The sequence below is a fragment of the Nestor notabilis genome, unplaced genomic scaffold, assembly GCF_000696875.1.
Source record: "Nestor notabilis isolate BGI_N333 unplaced genomic scaffold, ASM69687v1 scaffold14968, whole genome shotgun sequence".
NCBI classification, from domain to species: domain Eukaryota; kingdom Metazoa; phylum Chordata; class Aves; order Psittaciformes; family Psittacidae; genus Nestor; species Nestor notabilis.
The window spans coordinates 29,773-52,373 of NW_009938858.1; the positions used below are offsets into that span (position 1 = coordinate 29,773).

General features: G+C 40.2%; 1 protein-coding gene across 1 annotated transcript; it reads right to left on the reverse strand.

The window, feature by feature from the left end:
• Positions 1-714: 714 nt before the first annotated feature.
• Positions 715-14,944, reverse strand: SLC25A17 (solute carrier family 25 (mitochondrial carrier; peroxisomal membrane protein, 34kDa), member 17). Its single transcript, XM_010019571.1, has 8 exons — positions 14,890-14,944; positions 13,767-13,833; positions 10,400-10,551; positions 7,978-8,094; positions 7,185-7,330; positions 5,907-6,002; positions 1,783-1,865; positions 715-1,319 (listed from the first exon to the last, which is right to left on the reverse strand). Exons 1-8 carry the CDS (start codon positions 14,942-14,944, stop codon positions 1,172-1,174), a joined length of 864 nt encoding a protein of 287 aa, XP_010017873.1. The 3' UTR covers positions 715-1,171.
• Between the last annotated feature and the right edge of the window lie 7,657 nt (positions 14,945-22,601).

The following is a 22,601-nucleotide window of genomic DNA, read 5'->3' on the forward strand; positions in this document are numbered from 1 at the left end:
TCCTGCAGCATCCAATTCTCCTCCCAGCCAAAAAGGGATGTTACTTAGCAATTCAGTAAACTATTTCCTGCAGCATCCAATTCTCCTCCCAGACAGTCTTGGTGTTAAACTATCACAGAATTTCTCAATACTTCAATCATAAAACTGTTCTTCAGAACAATCCTACTGCAAAATTTACGATGGACACACAAAGATTTACTTGGACTATATGACCTAAGACTATTGACCAAAACTATGCAAAAAGAACGTGAACACATTAACTGGGACAAAAGTTACAGCCTTTATGCTTTATGGTCAGGAAAGTGTCTGGGAAGATCAGTATAAAAATAATTGCAGCACATTTTTGAAAGGACACGCCACTTCTGAAGCATAGGACAGTGCTCCCTGTCTGCATGAGAACATGGTGTGAATTCACATATTCTCACAAGAAAAAGGGTTACAGAACTTCACGTATTTCTGAGTAGCAAGTCCATTTGTTGAGGCAGCTTGAGGTACTCATCTTGACAAAGCAAGAGGTTATGTTCTTCCGACCTAGCCAGTATCTGCATTTGAAATTTTCAAGATTAAAAATGGGTGGATTCAAGAAGGCAGCATGCCTATTCGCTGGTAATGCACATTCTATCAGTTCAAGAAATCTCAGCACCAGGTATTTGGGGCAACATCCCATCATTCTGTGCCACAAGCATACTTGATAAAAGAAAGCCATGTCAAAAATCTTGTTCTTTATGAATTATTTTAATGAACCACATAAGAATTGACAAACACAGGACAAAGAAAATAACATAAAACCAGCCCCAGCAACTGCTGACAGAAGGTAAAGGTAGAAGAATAGTTGAGGATTATTTGAAGGAAAACAACAAAGCAGAGTGAGAGATACTCATTCTTGCCAAGAATGTCAACCAAATCATATGGTAGTTAAAATTTCACGTCAAGTGCTTAAACCAGGTCTGGTTTTTTTCTTAACACTGTGAGTTCACAGAATAGTAAGGAATGGGCTATCCCTGAACTCATGACAACAGGCCCTATAGAGTGTATTCCAAATTTCTCCAAATAATGGAGATGGAGATGGCTAAAAAGAAACAGAGGAAGTGAGCACCCTTTGTTACCCAGCCAGGTCTCAGAAACAAAATGTGTTTTCCAGACCCCATAATCTTTGGCATAGGTCCCTTTTTCAATGCCTGCGTGAATGCTTTAATCCCATGACTGTGAAGGTTGCAGCAGTCAGTTTCTCATACACTAGAAACATAAGAGCAGCAGTAAGGACTGTCTGCAGGAGCTTTGCTTCAAGGCCTTTGTAGAGTCCCATTAATCCAAAGCGCCTAAGAAAGAAAACAAGCAAACAAATAAGAAAACAAGTGTGAATAGCCCTCTATAAGTAAATCAGTACACTACAAAGAACAAGTAATATCACAAGTTTATCACAATCATAAGAATCTTAAATTCATTCTTGATCTAGAGTGCCACCTATGTTTAGTAATACTTTAAAGAGAAAATTCTGCAGGAAGTCTTTTATGCAAGTAATTTGCTTCTTTTCAAGATGAGAGGTGAACAGGTATCCATATATATCCTTGATACCAGTTACTGTACAGATATTTAGAAGAATTTGTGTTTGTGTACTTGTTCTGCAATATTACAAAATACAGGTTGATTCAAATGGAAAATTTAAGGGAGGCAAACCCCCCCATAATTTAGATCTAACGACATTTTCAACATATTAGTAATACTCAAGTCTTCTGTATCATGTTAGAAAAAAAACCAAAAAAATACCACAAGAAAACTCACCTCACTCTCTGTTGAAGAAGGTAAAGAACATTTCTAAGACTGCCTAGAGTTCGGTTCTCTGGGTTCAACCTGTGGCGTCCAAACTGGAAAACGAATAAAGGCAGAGCATTTTGTTTCACTGTTTCTCCATGGTGCTGAGCAGCAAACCCAACACGTGTAAAATCTGGAAAGCCTATCTCAAACCTCTTTTAACATTTTCTGGGTTGTACTAGCCATCAGTGAAGAACTGAGGCCAAAGCTGACAAGACTGAACTTTACACAGCAAGCACTAAAATGGTATTTGCTACGATAATTGGTTTTCATTTTCAGATGGATTCTAAGAGATTACACGTAGCCATATACGGTCTCTTTCAATTGCTCTGGAGGAAACAGTTTTCAAGATCTTGAAAGCGTAATTTGCAGTCTTAGTAGGAACATGACATTCAAAGCAACTTCTGGCTTGCTCAGCTTTCACCTAAGATTCAAAGCCTTATACATCTACAAACCATTATTACACTGAGATTGCACAGCTGAACCCAAAATTCACCTGCGCAGCGATGCATCTCGGAGCAAAACATTTCCATGTGAACTGCTGTGGAAGAATCCAAAATTGTTTGATCCACCTACCTGGTCTAAGTAATTCACTTACTCACTGCATTTGCTTATCCACAGACTGTTTTCAGCAGGCATGCCAGCTGCTGCTCTAATTTTATGTCTCAGAGTTAAACCAGCAATTTCAGCAACTCCTTTTCTAGGATTCATGGATACTCTTATCTGACACAGGTCGACAGAACTATCGGCAAGCTGTAACTATGAATTATTAATATACGAGGCTTGCCATGCTTGTATTTATAACAACATAGCCAAACAGCTTTTGAAGCTGTTTTATCTGTCTTATGCTTCTGTGCTAAAAAAGGTGAACTTGAGCAACTGCCTGTGGATGAGTTTCTCCCAGAACTTCCTCAGGCAACTGCTACTTCTTTAGTGTAAGAAATTACCACTGACAGTAGGTAGAGTATGCAAGCAAACTGAGGCAGTTTAGAAATTATAAAGAAAATGCCAGGATGACACAGGTCCTTGTGCTATGTATTAAAGACTTTGAAACAGCAGCAACAGAACACTGCTGGAAATCTCCCTTTATTAAGCAAATATTTGTTCACAATCCCACAATCTTCTCATCAACAAGTAACTCATTTGATATTGATAAATCAATGCTAAGGATTACTGTCAAAGATACAGACACATCCTCAAAAAATTGCTAAGTAGGTTCCAAGTTACAATGCCAGTCATTGCCCAGATTACTCACAGGCTTCCAAACAACACCAGGATTAGGTGTTTCTTTCTCCTCTTTTCTCTACCATTGGACTATTTTTATACTGTAAACAAAGGTTCATCAAAAGGGAAAAAAAAAAGTTCATTTTTCTGTAGGTCATCAATTACTGCAGAAGACTTCCCAAAGGGACTGGCATTCTCTGTACTGGAAAAAGAAGCTTGAGTTTTAAAGAGACTTTTTCACACAGGATGACTAAAAACATTACTACTATTGCTATTTCTCCAGTTGCAAAGTTAATTTATCCACTTTTTACCAACACATAAGCTAAAGAACAGTTTCACTGCCTAATGAGTAACACTGGTCCCTTGTATTTTGAATGACTGAAAAGGACATAGACATACCAAATGGCAAGGCTGGAAGCTGCTGACCACTACCCATTACACAGGGTAACTGTTCATCGTATGGAAGCACAAAGAGCACTTTGCCAAAAAGTGACTCCTTTACAAAGAACCCTAATAACTTTCAAACAATAGCAAGCTTCTAAAGGCTTAAATAAGGTTGAAAGATACCTGTAGTTCTATTTTGATGATAGAACTTAATTATGTTTACGTTTTTATGAATTATATCAAGATTGTACTGGCTTGTGTGTAAATCTGCTAAAATTGTTTCAAATAACCCCACAACTATACAAAGTACACTTCATGCAGAATGTTATTTCTGAAACTACTAAGCCTTTATTCATAACTTTATGAGTGGCAAAAGCGTTAGCAAATATAAATGCTAGCTTTAGATGAGAAAACACGCTAAGGTTGGACCAGATGATCCTCGAGGTCTCTTCCAACCTGGTATTCTATGATTGATTATAAAGTAGAGCAAGTTTGAACTTGACAACACAGGTATCACACATGCACATTTCTGTTCTCGCCAGAAGTGTTCAGGGTTTCTGGCTATTACTTCTTTCATAGAGCAAAGGGAAACAAGTCATCTGTAGTGACTGTAGAGCTAGAGATAGGGTCCTTGTATTCCCCATCATCACAGCGAGAGGATGGACTGGCAGTGAGAAGCAGCACATAGGCCACTTTATTTCAGTGGGCCACTGTGAGAAAAAGTCCACCACCACCACCATGCCACTGATGGTTAAGCTGTGCTCTAGCAGAAATGCAACTCACCTTGGCAAGCCAGCAATGAACTAGCTGATTTCAGCTGAGGTGAGCAGTAAGCAGCAGCTGGTGTGTACATCGAGCTGGCAGCACAATGTACCAGAGCTGCTCTTTTTTAAAGGATAATGCTGTCAGCAAGAGACAGAAGAATTTTGTTCAAAAAGCCACGAGAAGACAGACAAAACATGAATAGTCACAAAATTGTAACCACTTCTATAGCAACTACAGAAAGGAACGAGGATTGAAGTTGTTATACTCGTGCAGCCCAGTGAAAACTGCACTGCTGTGCAATGCTAAGGCTAAAATAAATCACTCCAACTTTCCTTCCAGTTCTCCTTCACACCAGCAGAAAACATGTAATCAACTGGGAACAGACTGATGTTGCAATTTCTCCACACAAAGCTGTATTTGTTAGATGTTTTTCTGTATCTGTCACTTCAGTAATAGAAGCCTGTGTTACTACTTTTAATTCCTGAGATGTGCCCAAGCTATTAGAACAGGGTAAGACAATGAATGAAGGCACTGATCATCAAAAGTTATAAAAACTTCAGAAAAGATAACTGCTGACAAAACTAACATGCAGCTCACACATCTACAATCCAGATGCCAGTTTGTGCACTATTGGGGTGTTGAAGTAGAAAGCTGTGAAGAGAGAGAAGTTTTATCTAGTGTCTTTTCAGGGTAGCAATACCACACAGTAAACATATTCAAATCCTGTTGGTTTGAAATACAGCATCCAAACAACCTTTTTACAGGTTATCAGAAAGGAAAATACATATAGCCCACTCTAATTAGAGAGAAGAAAAAACAAAAATAATTATAAAACTTGCATGAAAATCACTTTTCCAGATGAACGATTAACTAGAAAAATACCCTATTAGACAAGACTAGATACTAGGCATGGAAGGCTCATGTTCAACTAATTATCCAAATTCATGCAAGTTTTAGAACATATATAATGGCTTTAACATACAGACAAGTTATGGCTTTTCCTTAGGAAAATAGCCTATTTCATGAAATAACATTTATTAATATTTAGCTGTTATAGAAACCATCAAGAAACAACTTACAAAAACAGATTAAAAAGCACAGAATATGCTTGCTTGTGTACTGGTACATATTGAAGGTAGCAGCATTATCCAGCATACATACAGATCACAAGTGAGAATAAACGCAATGGTTTCCATTACCACTACAATCAGCGTACAAGGCCAGACAAGTGGTTAAAGGTACTATTTATGAGGGAGCTCAGCTTCCCCTGATGAATCACATTCTGGCTACTGACAAGGTCAAGCCATCATCTGAATAAAACCAAACCTATGAAGAGAACTTCTTTTTCATTACCCTAGGTCATCTGGAAACAAACTGGGTTTAGAGGATTTAATTTTAACTTCCAACTTTACTTCAAAGAAGTAAATCTACATTTCTGTAGTATGGTGCATCATCTCCTGTGAGACACTATACCGATGCATTATGTTATCAATCCTACTGGCTGTTTGAAATAGATGTGCACCAGTAATACCAAGTTCTATCAGAATCTGTCAGTACAGGATCAAAGAAGAGAGGCATCCTTATCAGTGGCCTGCATTGTGCAAAAGGATCTCCCAAACTAAAGGGTTCATTAACACCAAGAAAAACAAGCCATATGAACAAGGCTTGCATTATGCAGAACAAGTCAGAGGTAGCTACTCTGGAATGAAATTATTACTTACCCGCAGAATTGACTGTACTGTCTGTAGAGGATAAGTGAGGGTGGTGGCAACTGCTTTGGCTACTGCTCCGATGACAAAAGCATCCAAAGATGTAAGCTGTTCAATAGATAAAGAACGTATTACTTCCACATAGTACTGAAACAGCCAATTACTCAGATGTACTTGGGGGTTCTGTACTGGTACCTGCTATGAGGTTATCTACGTATCTTTGCATAGAGATCTCACAAAATATCTGGGTCTTCTCTTTTACAGAGTTAGTTATAGTTCAACCAACTTACTTTCCCACAACTAATGTTTATTTGTAGCTTCCACCTGCTCACAAACTTTTTCATTTCTCACTATAACTAGGTTACTAAAACAGCGGAGAAAGCCATACAACTAGACTAATTTAAAGCACCAAGAGCAGACAAAAGACAAGGAGATAGCATTTAAACATACCATCAATCAATAAGCATTTCAGCTTTTGCATCATTTGAATCAACAAGTCACACAGCATTTGTGGAAAGGTGGCAGTAAAAGAATCTTTGAACACCACTCTATAATCCTGAGACATAATCACTACCCTAGCAGGTAGAACTTTAGTCTTGATGACGTAGGCTAAAAATCTCCTCCCACAAGAGCTCTATCCGGAAACCCAACCTCACCTCCAAAGCCCAGTGTTTCAGGATGCACCAAATACATTGTTACAGCCTAAGACTGATTACAGAGCACCTCAGTCTAACAGAGTGAATTCATCACTGAAAATAAGCACAGGCCCATTTCAAAACATGCTCCACATTTGCAAAATATGTTGACTTCAATCAGAAATATGCACACTCATGCACACTGTAAAAAAACAAAAGTCAATCTGATATACTTAAGACAATAAGGAAAAGATCAAATAGGAAGAAAAATGTTGTCAAAACTAAAAGTGACCAGTGCTAGGGGAAAAATGTATTTTCCCTCTCCACTGATCATGGACAAAGCATACCCTAATTTACGGTAGAACTAAGTTATTTAAAGGAAACATGAGAAATAAATATAGCAATTAGCCAACAGGCAAATAATAATGCAAAGGGAAGCTCATCACTCAAAAAAATGTATTGTCCATAACATAACTGTAGAGATGATCAGGCACAAGTAGAGTGCTACAGCTGCAGTACTGACTAAAGATGGTAATAAAAAACCCAAGCCTCATTTATGATGCAAAATCTCATGTAAAAATAATCTCGCTACATCTTAAGGAAAAGCGATGACTTTTTAACATATTGATATGAACTGGCCCCAAAACATACTCACCTGCAGCTGCTTTTTCAAAAGCTTCCGTTTAAAGCCTTCATAAAACATGAATTGTATGGCAGGATTGAAGACCAGAAGCAAGGAAGGGAAAGTACCATTCCATAAAGCTAAGACTCCTTCATCTCGTATTATCTGATGAAAGGCATCTGAGAGAAAGGGGGGGAGAGAAGGAATCATTAAAATTTTGAGTACAAAATTCTGCCTGTAGAAGGTAAGAAAAGTGTAATATTCAAAGTGTTTAAAAGTCCACTGATGTCTTTTCTGTAACTTTTTAGTCTTCCATTCTAAACTGGAAGTTAACATAAAAAGAGTGACAAAGGAGGTTCTTGCATTTTTTAGTACAAGCTCAGCATCAACATTAAGGTCTTCTGAACAGTCTTCAAAATTAAAACAATATGTATTTATTTATTTTTAAAAGGAAGACAGCCTGAACATGTGAGTGGGGAAGCAATTAAAGTGAGTGAAGTTTAATTGGCAAATTGTCTGTCCAAACTCAGACTCCCAGCTACCACCTCACTGGGCTCACTACTACTCCAGAATTTCCATAAGACACCTGCCTTTACAAAAGGTGTTTTAACTACAAGTATATTTATGCATACTATAAACTCTTAATTACCATCAGAAATGGCCAAGTCCAGTTTCCTGCTAAACAAAAATACAGCAAAGTGAAAGGGAAGCATGGAGATTCCAGAGTGAAATCAGTTACATGAACAAAAGTCTTCAAATTTCAGAGTCCCTGATATATTTAATTTAATGAACTTTTCTTTGGTTGAAGACAATAACAGGCGCTTACCTATTATGCCTTTATAATTGGTTGGTACAATGTCTTCATTTCTAAATTTTGCTCCCTGGAGCTTCAGACGCGTGTTCACCACCCAAAGAGGAGTGGTCAAGAGAACATTCACTACACCTAAGACAAAACACAGCACCAAAAGAAATTAAAAAAAAAAAAAAATAAAAAAAATCAGCAAGAACCAGAAGATTATTTCAAATGTTTTCTTATTTGCTTTTAACCCTGATTCACAGGCTACTGAAATTACTGGTAGGAAGAAGGAAATACAGTTAACACAGCAGATGGGAAAAGTACAGTGGTAAGTTTTAATGAGGTACTCCAGGTATTGCCCAAAGTTCTACCACTGCATGCAGCGGGAAGACATTTCTGTTACTCTTCCCCAAAACTAACAAAAGAAACCCCAAACCAACTAACCAAAAAAACCCCAACAAAAAGCCACACCAGACAACAGAATACACCAAATGTGAACATGTTGAAGGAATCTTAAGTGAACTTGTTACTTTGCTGCATACTACACCACAGTGGAGCACAAGACGCTCTACTTTTTCATGCCCTACTTCACTCCATGTTGACTTGCTGCCTGACTACTTTCAGAAAGACAGAGCGATAAGGTTAGAAGGATTATTTTATAATCAGAGATCAAACCAGATAAATGCATGCAGCTTGATTACCAGAACAGGGCTCCTACGCTGCCAAAAGAATGAGAATATCTAGCTTCTAGATTCATTAAGTACACTTCAGGTGGAAAAGTCAGAATTCTGTAAATACTTTAAGTAGGCTTAGAAGTGGCAAGAGATTACACACAATAACAAATTCCAGCAGTAAAGCTTGAAAGTTGAGTATCAGAAATTAGGATGGGGGAAGAGAAACAGACAAGCGTACATAAGGCTGCAAAAAAAGAGGTGTTGCAAAATACAGTTCTAAACAAACAGGGAGAAGGATTAAGTGACACTTCTTCTGCGATCACCTGGTACAGGTCTCTCCTGTTCAGTAATGACCAAGACAATTACTTTGAAGTAACTAAGTAAAAAATTATTAATATTTCTGCATCACAGAAATTAGCAATTGCTTCTACATTGGTTGCTTTGGTAGGAAACCGAGTGACAGAGTTATATTGAGATGGGTTACTACAAAACTATCAAGAACAGTAAATCTGACAAAGGTGAACTTTACTGCCTACATTGGGCCTGTTTGCTCTTTTTCTTTTCCTTAAAAAGGGTTCAGAAAAGCAGAATATAAACATAACTACATTTCAGTGTCCTTCATAAGGACTACAGTCAGCTCTCCAAAGATGTTCTGAGCAAAATCAAGCACTAGAAAAGGCAAGCCACATTAATCTCTCTTAACCAAAGTCAATGTGATTACATTAAGGAGCAAAAGGTTAGAGCACAGTCTATTTGTAATTTTTCACCAAGACTCAGTTAAAGGAAAAAGTCATAAAACTTTATTTTCCAGACTGGGAAGGGGTTTGGGTATTTCTGTTTCATTTTTTTATTTGGGTTTTTTAATGTATTTTCCCAATCTATATTTGCTACCAGTAGTAGGAATGAAAGGTAGGTAGAAAGAATTAGTAAACACCTTAAGTGGAGTTTTTCAATTTCTACTAGATATTATTCCACTGTAAGGATATAATCTACTGACACTGAAGAAGTCATTTAACTAACAAGCTGTTACCCTAAGTCCTGTAGCCTTTGTTCCAGAATGTATAAAGCCAACTTAAGATTTCTTTCCTTACTTTCCCCCAACTATTCACCCATTCATTGTGCCTACACTGAAAGTACAAGAAACTACCAAAAATTAAGCAAAAAGCCTTCCCCCACTCACCTCCCCAAAAATCTAAAAATCATAAGCCTTATGTGCAGTTTTTTTTTAAATTGTCTTCTTCCAGAGTGGTTGCACAAGCAATTGTACCTGCAGAGTACTACTGGCACGCACAGGCACATGGTGGTGATTTTTCACACTGGATTTGCTAGAAAAGGCACTTATGTCCTAATCCCTTCAAAGAAAACACCACAGCATCCACAGGTCTGAAAGCTGACATCCAAATGCTTACGTTAAAAACTTACGTACCATAACTGAAAATACTTTGGAACTGGCATATATATTTTCCTCTGAAATAAACTATCACTTTCCCCTGCCACTTGTCTTCAAAATCTACATGATGATGCTTAGATACCATGGTAAACAACACACCAGACAAATAAAATACTGTGGTTTGTGCCAGGATTCACAAAAGAATTTTATGCACCTACTTATGAGGCAGGGAGGACACAGAAGAACAAGTCAGAGATGTACAACAAAGCAGGTCCCCATACAGTGGGAGGCATAAACACACAGTGTGACCTCCAATCGACTTCAGAATGAAAAATATTAGATACACTAAAAATCAATTTTGGATGAAATTGAGATTTTTAAGTCTTACCTGCAACAACCCCAAGAACCAAGTCTTTTCCAGTGGTTGAATGCTGACCTTTGACCCAGAGACCTTTAAGACTATTAAAGGTATAAAAATAAACAAAATTGGAACAGCAAAGGCTGGAGATAACAGGGAACCATCCTCGATATGGTGCCAACCTAATGGAGAGGAAAAAGTCATAATAAGGATCAGCAAAGTATTTATGTGATTTGGTTGATGTTACATGGAAGGTCACAGAGATACAATACTGTATACCACATGCAATACTAACTAGGTATGTCTTTATCAATGATGGTAACAAACCATACTAAACTCCTGACGGTACCATTAAGAAAACCCCTACAAACAAACCCTAAGCACCTGTATTTATAAACTGTAGTAATCAGGAATAACTCCACTGAAAAGGAGCTGTAGACATACAATGTATTTACAGTGAGAAGCTTGGGGCTCAGTCACTCCAAAAGTGAGCATTACCACCATATTTGCTCTCTACCAACAGCCAGCAGTGAACTACAAACATCCAGGGGATGAATACATGTTTGAAGTCTGTATATTAACATACATACTGATACAGTCAGTTCAAACCATGTACTAAAACATACAAAGGCACGACGAGAAGTCTTATCTTTGTTGAGAAACAGAGTTGTCAGTCCAATAAAAAAGGAAAACACCTAAGTAAAGAGATGCTCAAATCTCCAAGGAAACAAAGCAATGCTTAACAAAGCTGGGGGGAAAAAGACAGACAACTACCGCTTCAATACAAAATAAATAAATAAATGAAATTAAAAACCACCCCAAACACCTAAGGTAAGGAAGAAGAAAGTCTGGATTCTCACATAACATTTAAAAATGGAACACTAATTACTGAAATGGATGTATTTCACCAAGAGGAGTTTTCAAAAGGATGCAACCTGAGGCATATGGCGTATGAGATATCCAGGTGGGAGGAATTTCTAACAGACATGTTGCATTAAAATCTAGAGCAAATCAGTCAGGTAAGCAAGAAACAGGTAGTACCTACTGAAATTTAACTAGATTAATCAAATAGATGAAAAACTGAATACTGCCTTATGATTCACAGCTGTCTTATTTTAGAGGTGTTGCGAATAATTGTCAGTGTATCATCTAAATCTATCTTAATTTAAGAATGATTTCCTAACACCTGACTAACAAAGCTCCCTTCTCAGGCAGGCCTGAAGAGTCTGCAAAAAAGGGACAACTCAACAGCATGTTCTACAATACATCCAGAAAGAGATAATGATACACACTTCACTGATGCTGCGTGGGACAGGTAGACAACTGGTATCAAGTTAAATGCGTAAGAAATCTCTTCAACAACTAGCGGTAACCATGGAAGCTCTTTAGTATTCATCGGAATATTGGGAATACACAGAATATAAGGATCCCCAAGAAGGAGACCATAAAAGATGCAAGGATGGTAAATGCAGCATCTGACTGTTCTTGTAATGTAAATGCTAGTTTTTCATCTCAGATGCATCAAGTGCTTCTCCCTCCCACGTAGGTGGGAATACACCACAGTATCAAAAGTGTTTCTGAAGCTCCAGGCGTACCTAACCAAGCAGGTACAATTTGACTACACAGTCATGTGTAGAATTAAAACAATTTTTGCATCACCTATCTTTTCTGTGCTGAAAAAGAAAGGGAGAAACACCTTCTGAGGGCCATGGCCTCCAAGAGTTTTAGTTTGGTTTCCCCAATTTATTAAGAAAAACTTCCAATGGCTTTCAAATTAATCATCTTGCAGTAAAAAACACAAAACCAAGACAAGAAACATTACTTTAATGGCTTGTCAGTGTATCATATACAGATACTTCTGCACACAAATAAAACCTAACTTTGTGTTCTAAACTGCAACCTTGAGAAAAACTCAGTGTATACCAGTGAACACCTTTCATATGACCTATGAAAGGACGAAAGCAAAGCTGTTTGATAAACTTCTACAGAATGTCCATTAGCTAAAGCTAATTATCTTAGCTTTATCTAGATAAGAAAATCAATCTCACGAAAGTGTGATGTGATACAAGACAAAACTACAAACTCACACAAACAATATAGAATCACAGAATGGTTCATGTTGGAAAGAACTTTAAGATCATCTAGTTCCAACCCCCTGCCATGGGCAGGGACACTTCACACTAGATCGTGTCGCCCAAGGCTCTGTCCAACCTGGTCTTGAACACTGTCAGGGACAGAGCATTTCTTTGGGCAACCTGTTCCAGTGCCTCACTACTCTCACAGTAAAGAACTTCTTCCTTATATCTAACCTGAATTTCCCCTGTTTAAGTTTATGTTTACAACCTTGCATCACATTTCAGATTTATTGTTGGTTTGGTTTTCGGTTGTTTCAGACACATCCCTAAAACTAGTATCATTCATTGCTTAGCCAGGCCTTCTCAGAACCTTTGGAAGTAACAATGTTCCCCTCCTGCCAGAATTACTGTTTTTTTTTCTGTTTCACAGGAAAAATAGGATAACCACTGTTGCAGTCTCTCCAATGTACTTCTTTGTCTTTTTTTCTCCTCTTTCTTCCTTTTTAAAATGGAAATTTACTTGCCACCCTCATGTGACAAAGTAATGATGGAATGTGAACAAGAGAGATCACTAACTGACTGAGAAGTACTTGTGCGTACAACTACCAACTGCTCAAGTTCAAAGCTGGCAAAACATCATTGGCCAAGTTAAACTTTTGTCAACTTCAATGTCCTGGAAGCTTTGATCTACTGAAGAGTTCCAGGGATCCACTTAGGAAAATTACTTGTAACAAAGACATGCATACAACTGTTTTCCCAGCCAGCTCAGCTCAGACTGTGCTGCAAATACTAAAGCACAGCATCAATGGAAGTTAACCGCTTTTAGATAGATCTTGAATCTTACCAGGATAAAGAATCACTTCTTGTTTACTTGCACATACTTTGGAGGAGAGAAAACTTCCAACTGGGAAACATGTCTCAATTCTCGTGTTGAAAGTGGCTCAGCTGCCCAAAAGTTTCATCTTAGTTATGAGAAATGGACACACCCAAGACTCCAGGCAGATGAAGCTGGTTTATCAGGTACATGAAAGTACGTTTGCGTACAAACCTGCATGTCTAAGGAGGCACAGCTACCTCGCTAATGAAGGCACAGTTACATCACTGAGCAGATCAATTGCATAAGGTGCTCAAGAAAGTTAATCCAAATTAGCTAAAGATGAACACAGAAGATGATGCAAGTCATATCACTCTTACATGGAGACAATTCAGAGTAAAAATCTGCCCACGCAGATTTGGGCTAACTATTCCACTATAAAAACAAATCCAAATTAGTTTCAGAGCTTGTCTACAGGCAAACAAGCAGAAAATTGGTATCTACTTACAGGCCTTCTTCTTTGATTATTTCCAATAGGACTGCTGGTGTTGTCTTAGACTTCCGCTTCTCATCAACTGGAAAACAAAAGAATCAAACTTTTATATTATTCCTCATTAATTGAAAATTACTCATTTTCAAGTCCTTATCCTTCCTACTCTGAACATACCCCAGAAGAGCATGTTCCTTCTTCCTCATAAAGGACAGATGTTCCCTATTTCTGCAGCAATTCCAAAAAGCGTCTCCTTTGTTTCATTTGCTAGGTAAGGCTACTTCCTTGTTTTATTCTTTGCCAGACTGGCACGTTCTGTTGTGCACCAGAGTATCTGTAGTTATCTGTTCCTAAATGGATGGTTGCAACATGAACTGAAGGTAGGTTCCCATTAGGTAAGAGGCCAGAATTGGGCCTGCGTAACTGCTCTCAAAATCATGCCTTGGACTCCAGACTAGCACCGCTAGCAAAGCAAAGAGCTAAGCCTTAGCAAAACACTGTCTCTTCCTTCACTGAAAGCTGCTCAACAGCAACACGGTGCTTGTTTCTCAGCCACAGATTTCCAATGACCTGGCTGATGATCTCCCTCTAGTTCTTAACAGCACTTTAGTCACAGCACTAAAATACTTGGTGATTCTGTGACTTTTGATTAGATGGCAGAGCATTAGAAAACCAAATTTTATACACAGATGCATTTTTGTAAATAATTGGATGTTCCTCTTCCCAGTTGTAACCCTGATTTTTCTCTTTAAACCATTCTCAGGAACAATTCTATATTCATTTTTCATGATACTGCCCCTGTGTTATGATGTGTTCTCAGCAGCCAAAAGCAACAGCTCACAAATGTAATCCTGTGTAATCTCACATCTTTTTCTTTTTTTTGCTCTTAGATAACCATTTACAGCCACATCTGGTTGTAGATCACACAGCCTTTTCAGCTAGTTAAAAAGTTACCCCATCCTTTCAAAAGGGAGAATTACCTTCAGCTGAAAAATGGTGTTAGCAATTAAATGGTGTTAGTGTTACACAGCTAAGATTCTTGTTCATGCAAGACAGGTCCCCCTACAACCACCCTTACAAGTGCCCAAGCCAAGATGAACAGAAACACCATCATTCAAAGAAACTAGAGTTTTACACTTACCCTGAAATCTAAGCCTAGCTGTATCCAAAGGAAAAAACACAGTCATTGCAGTCATACTGCCCTGAAAAACAAAATAAACTGGCTATATAGTGTATCAGTTGCTTGTATAGATGCCTGCTGGAAACCAGTCTACTGAGTAAGTTTAAAAACGGGATAAACCCATATACAACAATGTCTATTTGAAGTGTTGGTTTGGTTTCATGCTTACAAAACTTTATTTCTCTCATATTATATCAAGCTAAAACAAAAACCTTTAAAAGCCCTTTGCCCAAAGAGAAAGCCTGAGCTGATAAAGTGGTCAGGAGGAGACAAACATATTGCACTTTCTCCATTACCCTCAGTATTCAATTTCTAGTTTAAAACGAGAAAAAAAAAAGGAAAAGAAAAAAGGCCACACAAGTAACCGTTGTGTTACAATAACCTTGTTCTGACATGAGAAAACACCCAGCACAAAATTTTGTCCATTAAAACCTGACAGTACATGTTTCTCAGGACTTAATCTAGCATGGTACTAAATTCCAATTTAGGCAATAAAGATCTGTCTACCAAGACACCCCTTGTGGCATGAATTTCACATGATCAATTAAATCAGAAAATGGTTCGGGTTGGAAGGGACCTTAAAGCTCATCCAGTTCTGACCCCCTGCCACGGGCAGGGACACCTTCCACTAGAGCAGGTTGCTCCAAGCCCCGTCCAGCCTGGCCTTGAACACTGCCAGAGATGGGGCAGCCACAGCTTCTCTGGGCACCCTGTGCCAGGGCCTCACCACCCTCACAGTAAATAATTTCTTCCTTATATCTAACCTAAATCTCCCTTCCGTCAGTCCAAAGCCATTCCCACATGTCCTGTCACTACATGTCCCTGTAAAAAGTCCCTCTCCAGATTTCTTGTAGGTCCCCTTTAGGTACTGGAAGCTGATCTAAGGTCTCCCCGGAGCCTTCTCCAGGCTGAACAAGCCCAGCTCTCTCAGCCTGTCTCCACTGGAGAGGTGCTCCAGCCCTCTGACCATCTGCATCACCCTGCTCTGGACTTGCTCCACCATATCCATATGCTTCTTGTGTTGGGGGCCCTAGAACTGAATGCAATCCTCCAGGTGGGGTCTCACTAGAGCCAAGCAGAGGGGGAGAATCAACTCCCACGATCTGCTGGCCATGCTCCTTTTGATGCAGCCCCAGGACATGATTGGCTTTCTGAGATGCAAACACACACTGCAAGGTCACGTTGAGCTTCTTGTCAACAAACACACCCAGGTCCTTCTCCTCAGGGCTACTCTCAATCCAGTCTCTGCCCAGCCCATGTTTGTGCCTAGGATTACCCATCCCAGGTGCAGGACCTTGCACTTGGCCTGGTTGAACTTCATGAGGTTCACACAGTCCCACATCTCCAACCTGTCAAGTCCCTCTGGATCCCATCCCTTTCTTCCAGTGCGTCGATTGCACCACACAGCTTGATGTCATTAACAAACTTGCTGAGGGTGCTCGATCCCACTGTCCATGTTGCTGAAAAGATGTTGAACAGTGCTGGTCCAATACTGACCCCTGAGGAACACCACTCGTCACTGATCTCCACTTGGACATCAGCTTTGGCCATGACTGTCTAGCCAATCCCTTATCCACTGAGTGGTCCATCTTTATAAAGATAGCTCTGCACCACACAGCTTGGTGTCATTAGCAAACCTACTGAGTGCACGCTCAATCCCACTGCCCATGTTACCAAAAAAGATGTTGAACAGCACTGGTCCCAATACTGACCTGAGGGACAGCACTCGTCAGTAGTCTCCACTTGGACATCGAGTCATTGAGTGCAACCATCCAGACAATTCCTTATCCACCAAGCTGTCCATCCATCAAACCCATGTCTCTCCAGTTTAGAGACAAGGATGTCATGCAGGACAGTGTCAAATACTTTGCACAAGTCCAGGTAGATGACTTCACTCTCTCTTCCCTTATCCACTAGTGCTGTAATCCTGTCACAGAAGGCCATCAAATTTTTCAGGCACAATTAGCCCTTGGTGAAGCCATATTGGCTGTCACCCCTGACCTCCTTATTTTCTGTAGCACGGTTTCCAGGAGGATCTGCTTCACAATCTTGCCAGGCACCAAGGTGAGACTGACCGGCCTCTAGTTCCCCAGGTCTTCCTTTTTTAAAAATGGGAGTTATGTTTCCCCTTTTCCAGTCAGTGGATCTTCACCAGACTGACACAACTTCTCAAATATAAGGGATAACGGCTTTGGAACTACAGCCGCCAGTTCCCTCAGGACCTGTGGATGCATCTCATCAAGTTCCATGGTCTTGTGCATGTTCAGTTTCCTCAAATGGTCTCAAACCTGATCTTCTCCTAAAGAGGGCAGTTCTTCATCCTCCCAGTTCCTGCCTTTTCCTTCCGTGACTTGGACAGCATGGCTGGAGCATATACTGGTGAAGATCGAGGCAAAAAAGTCATTGAATACCTCAGCCTTCTCTATGTTCTGGGTAACCAGGTCTCCCATTTCCTTCCAGAGAGGGCTCACATTTTCCCTAGTCTTCCTTTTATCACCAAGGTCACCTATAGAAGCTTTTCCTTTTGCCCTTGACATCTGTGGCCAGATTTAATTCTGTCAGGGCTTTAGCTTTCCTAATCTGATCCCTAGCTGCTTTAACAATTTCTCTGTATTCCTTCCCGGCTACCTGTCCTTGCTTCCACCTTCTGTAAGCTTCCTTTATGTGTTTGGGTTTTTCCTTGTTCATCCATGCCTCCTAGCATTCTTCCCTGACTTCCTCTTTGTCGGGGTGCACCACTCCTGAGCTTGGAGGAGGTGAGCCTTGAATATTAACCACCTTTCTTGGCCACTCTTCCCTCCAGGGCTTTATCCTGTGGTACCCTATCAAGGAAATCCCTGAAAAGGCCAAAGTATGCTCCCATAAAGTCCAGGGTAGTGAGCTTGCTATGCACCCTCCTTGCTGCTCTAAGGATATTGAACTCCAGCATTTCATGGTCCGTACAGCCAAAGCTGCCCTTGATCTTCGCATTCCCCACCAGCCCTTGCTTTTTGGTTAGAACAAGATCCAGCACAGCCCCTCTCCTCATTGGCTCCTGTATCACTTGGAGAAGGAGGTTCTCATCAACGCATTCCTGAAACCTGCTGGATTACTTATGTCGTGCTGTGCTGCCCCTCCAACAGATAGTGGGATGGTTGAAATCCCCCATGAGGACCACACCTTGTGAACACGAGGCTGCTCCTATCTGCCTACAGAGGGCCTCATCTGCTCAAGTCTTCCTGCTAAAGGTCAGGCAGCCTGTAGCAGACCCCGAGTGTAATGTCCCTTTATCCCTGCCCTCCCTTTAATCCTGACTCATAAGCTCTCAGTCAGCTCTTCACCCATCCCCAGACACACGTCCGTGTACTCCAGCTGGCCACTGACAGAGAGGGTGACTCCCCCTCCTCATCTACCCTGCCTGTCCTTCCTGAAGAGCCTGTATCCTTCTATTCCAACACTAAAGTCATAGGTGCCATCCCACCAATGCCAATAAGATCACAGCCCTGCAGGTGTGTGTACATCTCTAATTCTCTTGTTTATTCCCCATGGTATGTATGTTTGCATAGAGGCGTTTACATGACCTAGATGTACCAGATTCACTTCTTGTGAATCCAACACCCTCTTTACTTCCTATGTGATCCAACCTTTAAAGCCTTTAAATGGAAAAGCAGGCAGTCACTCTCCTTTACAACAGGGTTAAATACTGTGTCTGCAAATGCCCTTATCTTCCATACAAGCCCCTCTCTCCCTGCCATCAGTTAGCTTCTTCCCTCTTCAGAACTCTAGCATTAATATTACACAGCTTTTGAAAAGGATATCTACTCAAAAAGACCCAGGCTTGGCGATAAACCTGTTAACACTCTACAGTAGTATTAAATGTATTAAGTGTCTGCTAAAGCTGTGGCACTCTTCTGTTAGTAGCCATGCAAAGCTTTTAAACAGTGGCAAGGTCCAGGATACGGCTAGTCACATGAGGTCTGTAGTGCACAGTGTAGACTGCACAATGCAATTTCAACTTTTCTAGAGCTAGAAATGCCATACATTTAAGCAAGCTTTGCCTCTAGAAACCCTCCAGCCCTGGAACGGGCTGCTTGGACCTATCTCTACAACCAGCAACAGAGGGTTATTTTTCAGGTGGTGTTTCCTCACTAAGACAATTCTTGGTTGAAGACTTAACAAGATTTAAGTTTCTCCATTTTTCATAACACCAGGTAGCAGATGAAAGGAAACACTTGGCCGTAATTACCTAGTTAGTTCTGGGCTCTAGTCAAAAGGGCTGGTTCTGCCCTCCCACATACTTGTTCTGTGTCTGCTCATTCTCAGCACCTACAGTGTGCACAGCTGGACAGCAAGGAGGATTAACGAATCCATCTGACTAAAAACTTAATAAAAATAAATTCTGGTTAGAAGGCTACTGCCAGAACAAAAAGAAGCGTAAAAAGAGCCAAAATACACCTCCTAATGACAGCTGCATTACAGTAACTCTGAAACCAACCTCAAAACTCAATTGCACACACTTATGCATGGAATAGCCACAACACAACACAGCCACTGCAAGTCCCAACCTTTCCCTGTTTCCACCCACCTGAAGTGAGATTTATCCTGAATCGTACTCTCAATGCAATTCACCCTACAGCAACATGGACACTTGCATTCAAAATCAGAAAATGGTACTGGAGAAGTAGTTGGGGTGGTGGCACACAGGACAACTAGGTGGACACAAGGTACAGGATAGAGTATTTCAGTTGGACCTACAATAACGACCTAGTCCGACTGCCTGACCACTTCAGGGCTGACCAAAAATTAAAGCATGTTATTAAGTGCATTTTCCAAATGGCTCTTGGACACCAACAGGGATGGGGTGTCAACCACCTCTCTAAGAAGCTTGTTCCAGTGTCTGACCATCCTCTCATATGAAGTCTGAACCTTCCCTGATGCAGCTTTGAATCATTCTCACACAATGAGCCTTAAAGGCTCAAATGGGCTTAAAACACATATGAAGCTACAGCTCAACAGAATGACATGAGAATTCAGCAAATCTAACAGAATACTGCCAATAAAAGGTAATTTAGACCCTCTCCCCTCGTTTTGCTAAATTCAGGGAAAAGACATTCAGAAAAGCAGTTACTTTTCTCTGAGTTTTATATATGGAAAAACTCAACTATATGGCAAGGAGACTGCCAGAAGCATCATATGGAGAGAGGACTTCAAAGCTAAAAGTAAGGGAAAGGAAAGGGATGAGCAGGACCTGCCCTTTCCCCAGCAACAAAACCCCTTGAGATTCCTTACTGAATCACACTTGAGACCAGCAAGAAAAGTGACTCATATTGCTGATTTCCCAAACATATACGGAAATGTATGACCCTGTACTGTGAAAGGGTGAGGCCTCACTGTCTGCCTTCCCACCACCTCCCTGTCGGCACTGAATCTTGGTAGTTTGCCAAGTCAAGTCATGCTATTGCTGGATAATCACTAGGACAGGTACAAACTGGCTTAAGCAATCCCAGCTCTTGGTCAACTGTGTTTGCATCTCTGCCTCCTCTGTTCTGGTGGCATAACTTTTTGTGCACCTACACAGTGATGCAAGAAGGAAATTAACGTGACTGAATAAACAACTTTTTCCACTGGGCTACTTCTTTAGTCTGATCAGTTCCCTGATCAGTTCCCACAGCACCACATAAACAACTGTGCAGTAGCCAAGAGGTGGCACTAAGCAGCCAGAACCAATGGACTGAGGTGACAGCTGCCAAGAAGAGGTGTGCAGCCTAAAGTTTTGTTTTCTAAAAAATAACATTAAAAAAATAGAATACTAAAAAAAACCACAAACCAAACAAAAAAAAACCAAACAGCTTGACTACTTCCATAATATGCCTATAAAAATTCTCATTTCTACAGCTTTTGTAACAGGAGGGGGGTTTTTTTAGAGCTATATGCAGAGCTAAAGAATACTTCTGTAATTCAATTAAAGCTCACAGGAAATCAAGTCCTGATTTTTCAGCTACTCACAGAATTATTCAGTTATCTCAGGTTTGATCAGATAGCCTACAAGATACATGAACTTTGACCATAGCTGAACAGAAACAAAAACTATTATGTTGTGATCTGGCATGTTCTTCTGACTCATCACCTCAGGACAGTTCTGTGGGTTGCTTTTTCTCTTTTTTTTTTCTTAGATTCTTGCATCACATCTGCACATCAGTGTGCTTTATAATAATTTAAGTAAATGGTGAGCCAGTATCAGACCTTCACGTCAAAGATCTCAAAATTTATATATTACAGCAGTAAACAAATCTCTAAATTGACAAGTACACCTTTACTATGACAAAAAATACCAAGGTGTCCAGCATACAGCAGTTAAAAAAGGATTTCTGTACAAGGGTACAGAAGCCCAAAAGCTCCAAAAAGCTCTGTCTTCCTTCATAGCAACATCACTGCTCAGACACAAGCATCTTCAAGTACAATTGTGAATTTCTATCAACTTTATTAACACCACCAAGGGACTTGAGATACCATTTCATTATGTGTTTTAAATTTATGGCTGGATTTATAAATTCAGTTCATAACACAAAGTTTCTTCAGAAGCACAGCCTGATTATAGTGATCTGTAGATGACAGTGAGAACCTAACAGTGAGGGCTAGAAGTTGTTACCAGCTTCTGGATAAGCCAGCAAAGGAAGAGCATGTGCTATTTCAGTAACAAGATCACTGAGGAGAGTTCCATTTCTTGAAAGTGGAAACAAAATCCCCACTGCCTTTGATGCTTTAAATAAGCAGACATAAAACACTTTGAAGAGCAGACAATAACTCCACGTTTATTTATTATAAAGACAAAAACCCCTTTAGAGTATTCTTCCCCTTTAGAATCAGCCCTTATTGTTCAATAACATTTAGTAACTTTCATCCTACAGAAGACATTGAGAGTTCTTCTAAGGATTCAACTTAGAACAGGAAGTTTGGCCAGAACAGTACACTGGCAATTGCCAAAATACAGGTTTAGGTGTTCTTGCCAGTCTGGAATAACTCAAGAGTATAGCTGCATCAGCTTGCTTGAAATCCATCAGTATGCCTGGTCCAAAATGCTACTTTGCACTAAAATTCTCAATCTACATGAAGTACAAGGCTGATTTGCTATCTGCAGAGCTAGCAGTCATTTGGGCATACAAGAAAATCTACAGGAATTAAACACTAATTTTTAATTTACAAGTGCCATATGAAAAATTGAATTCAATAATCAATATAAACCTCCTCTAGCTGCACTGCGCTTGCTCTATGCTTTGGTTAACACCTAGGTATTACTTCATCCTTCACAACTTCTAAGTAACAGAGGGCCATGAAGATGCTCTAAGGGCTGGAGCACCTCTCCTATGAAGGCAGGCTGAGAGAGCTGGGCTTGTTCAGCCTGGAGAAGACAAGGCTCTGAGGAGACCTTAGAGTAGCTTCCAGTACCTAAAGGGGGCCTACGGGAAAACCTGAGAGGGGCTTTTCACAAGAACATGTAGGGATAGCAGAAGGGGAAATGGTTTTAAGATGAAAGAGGGTAGATTTACGTTAGACATTAGGGAAAAAAAAAAATCTTTACTGTGAGGGTGCTGAGGCGCTGGCACAGGGTGCCCAGAGAAGCTGTGGCTGCCCCATCCCTGGCAGTGTTCGAGGCCAGGTTGGACACAGGGGCTTGGAGCAACCTGCTCTAGGGG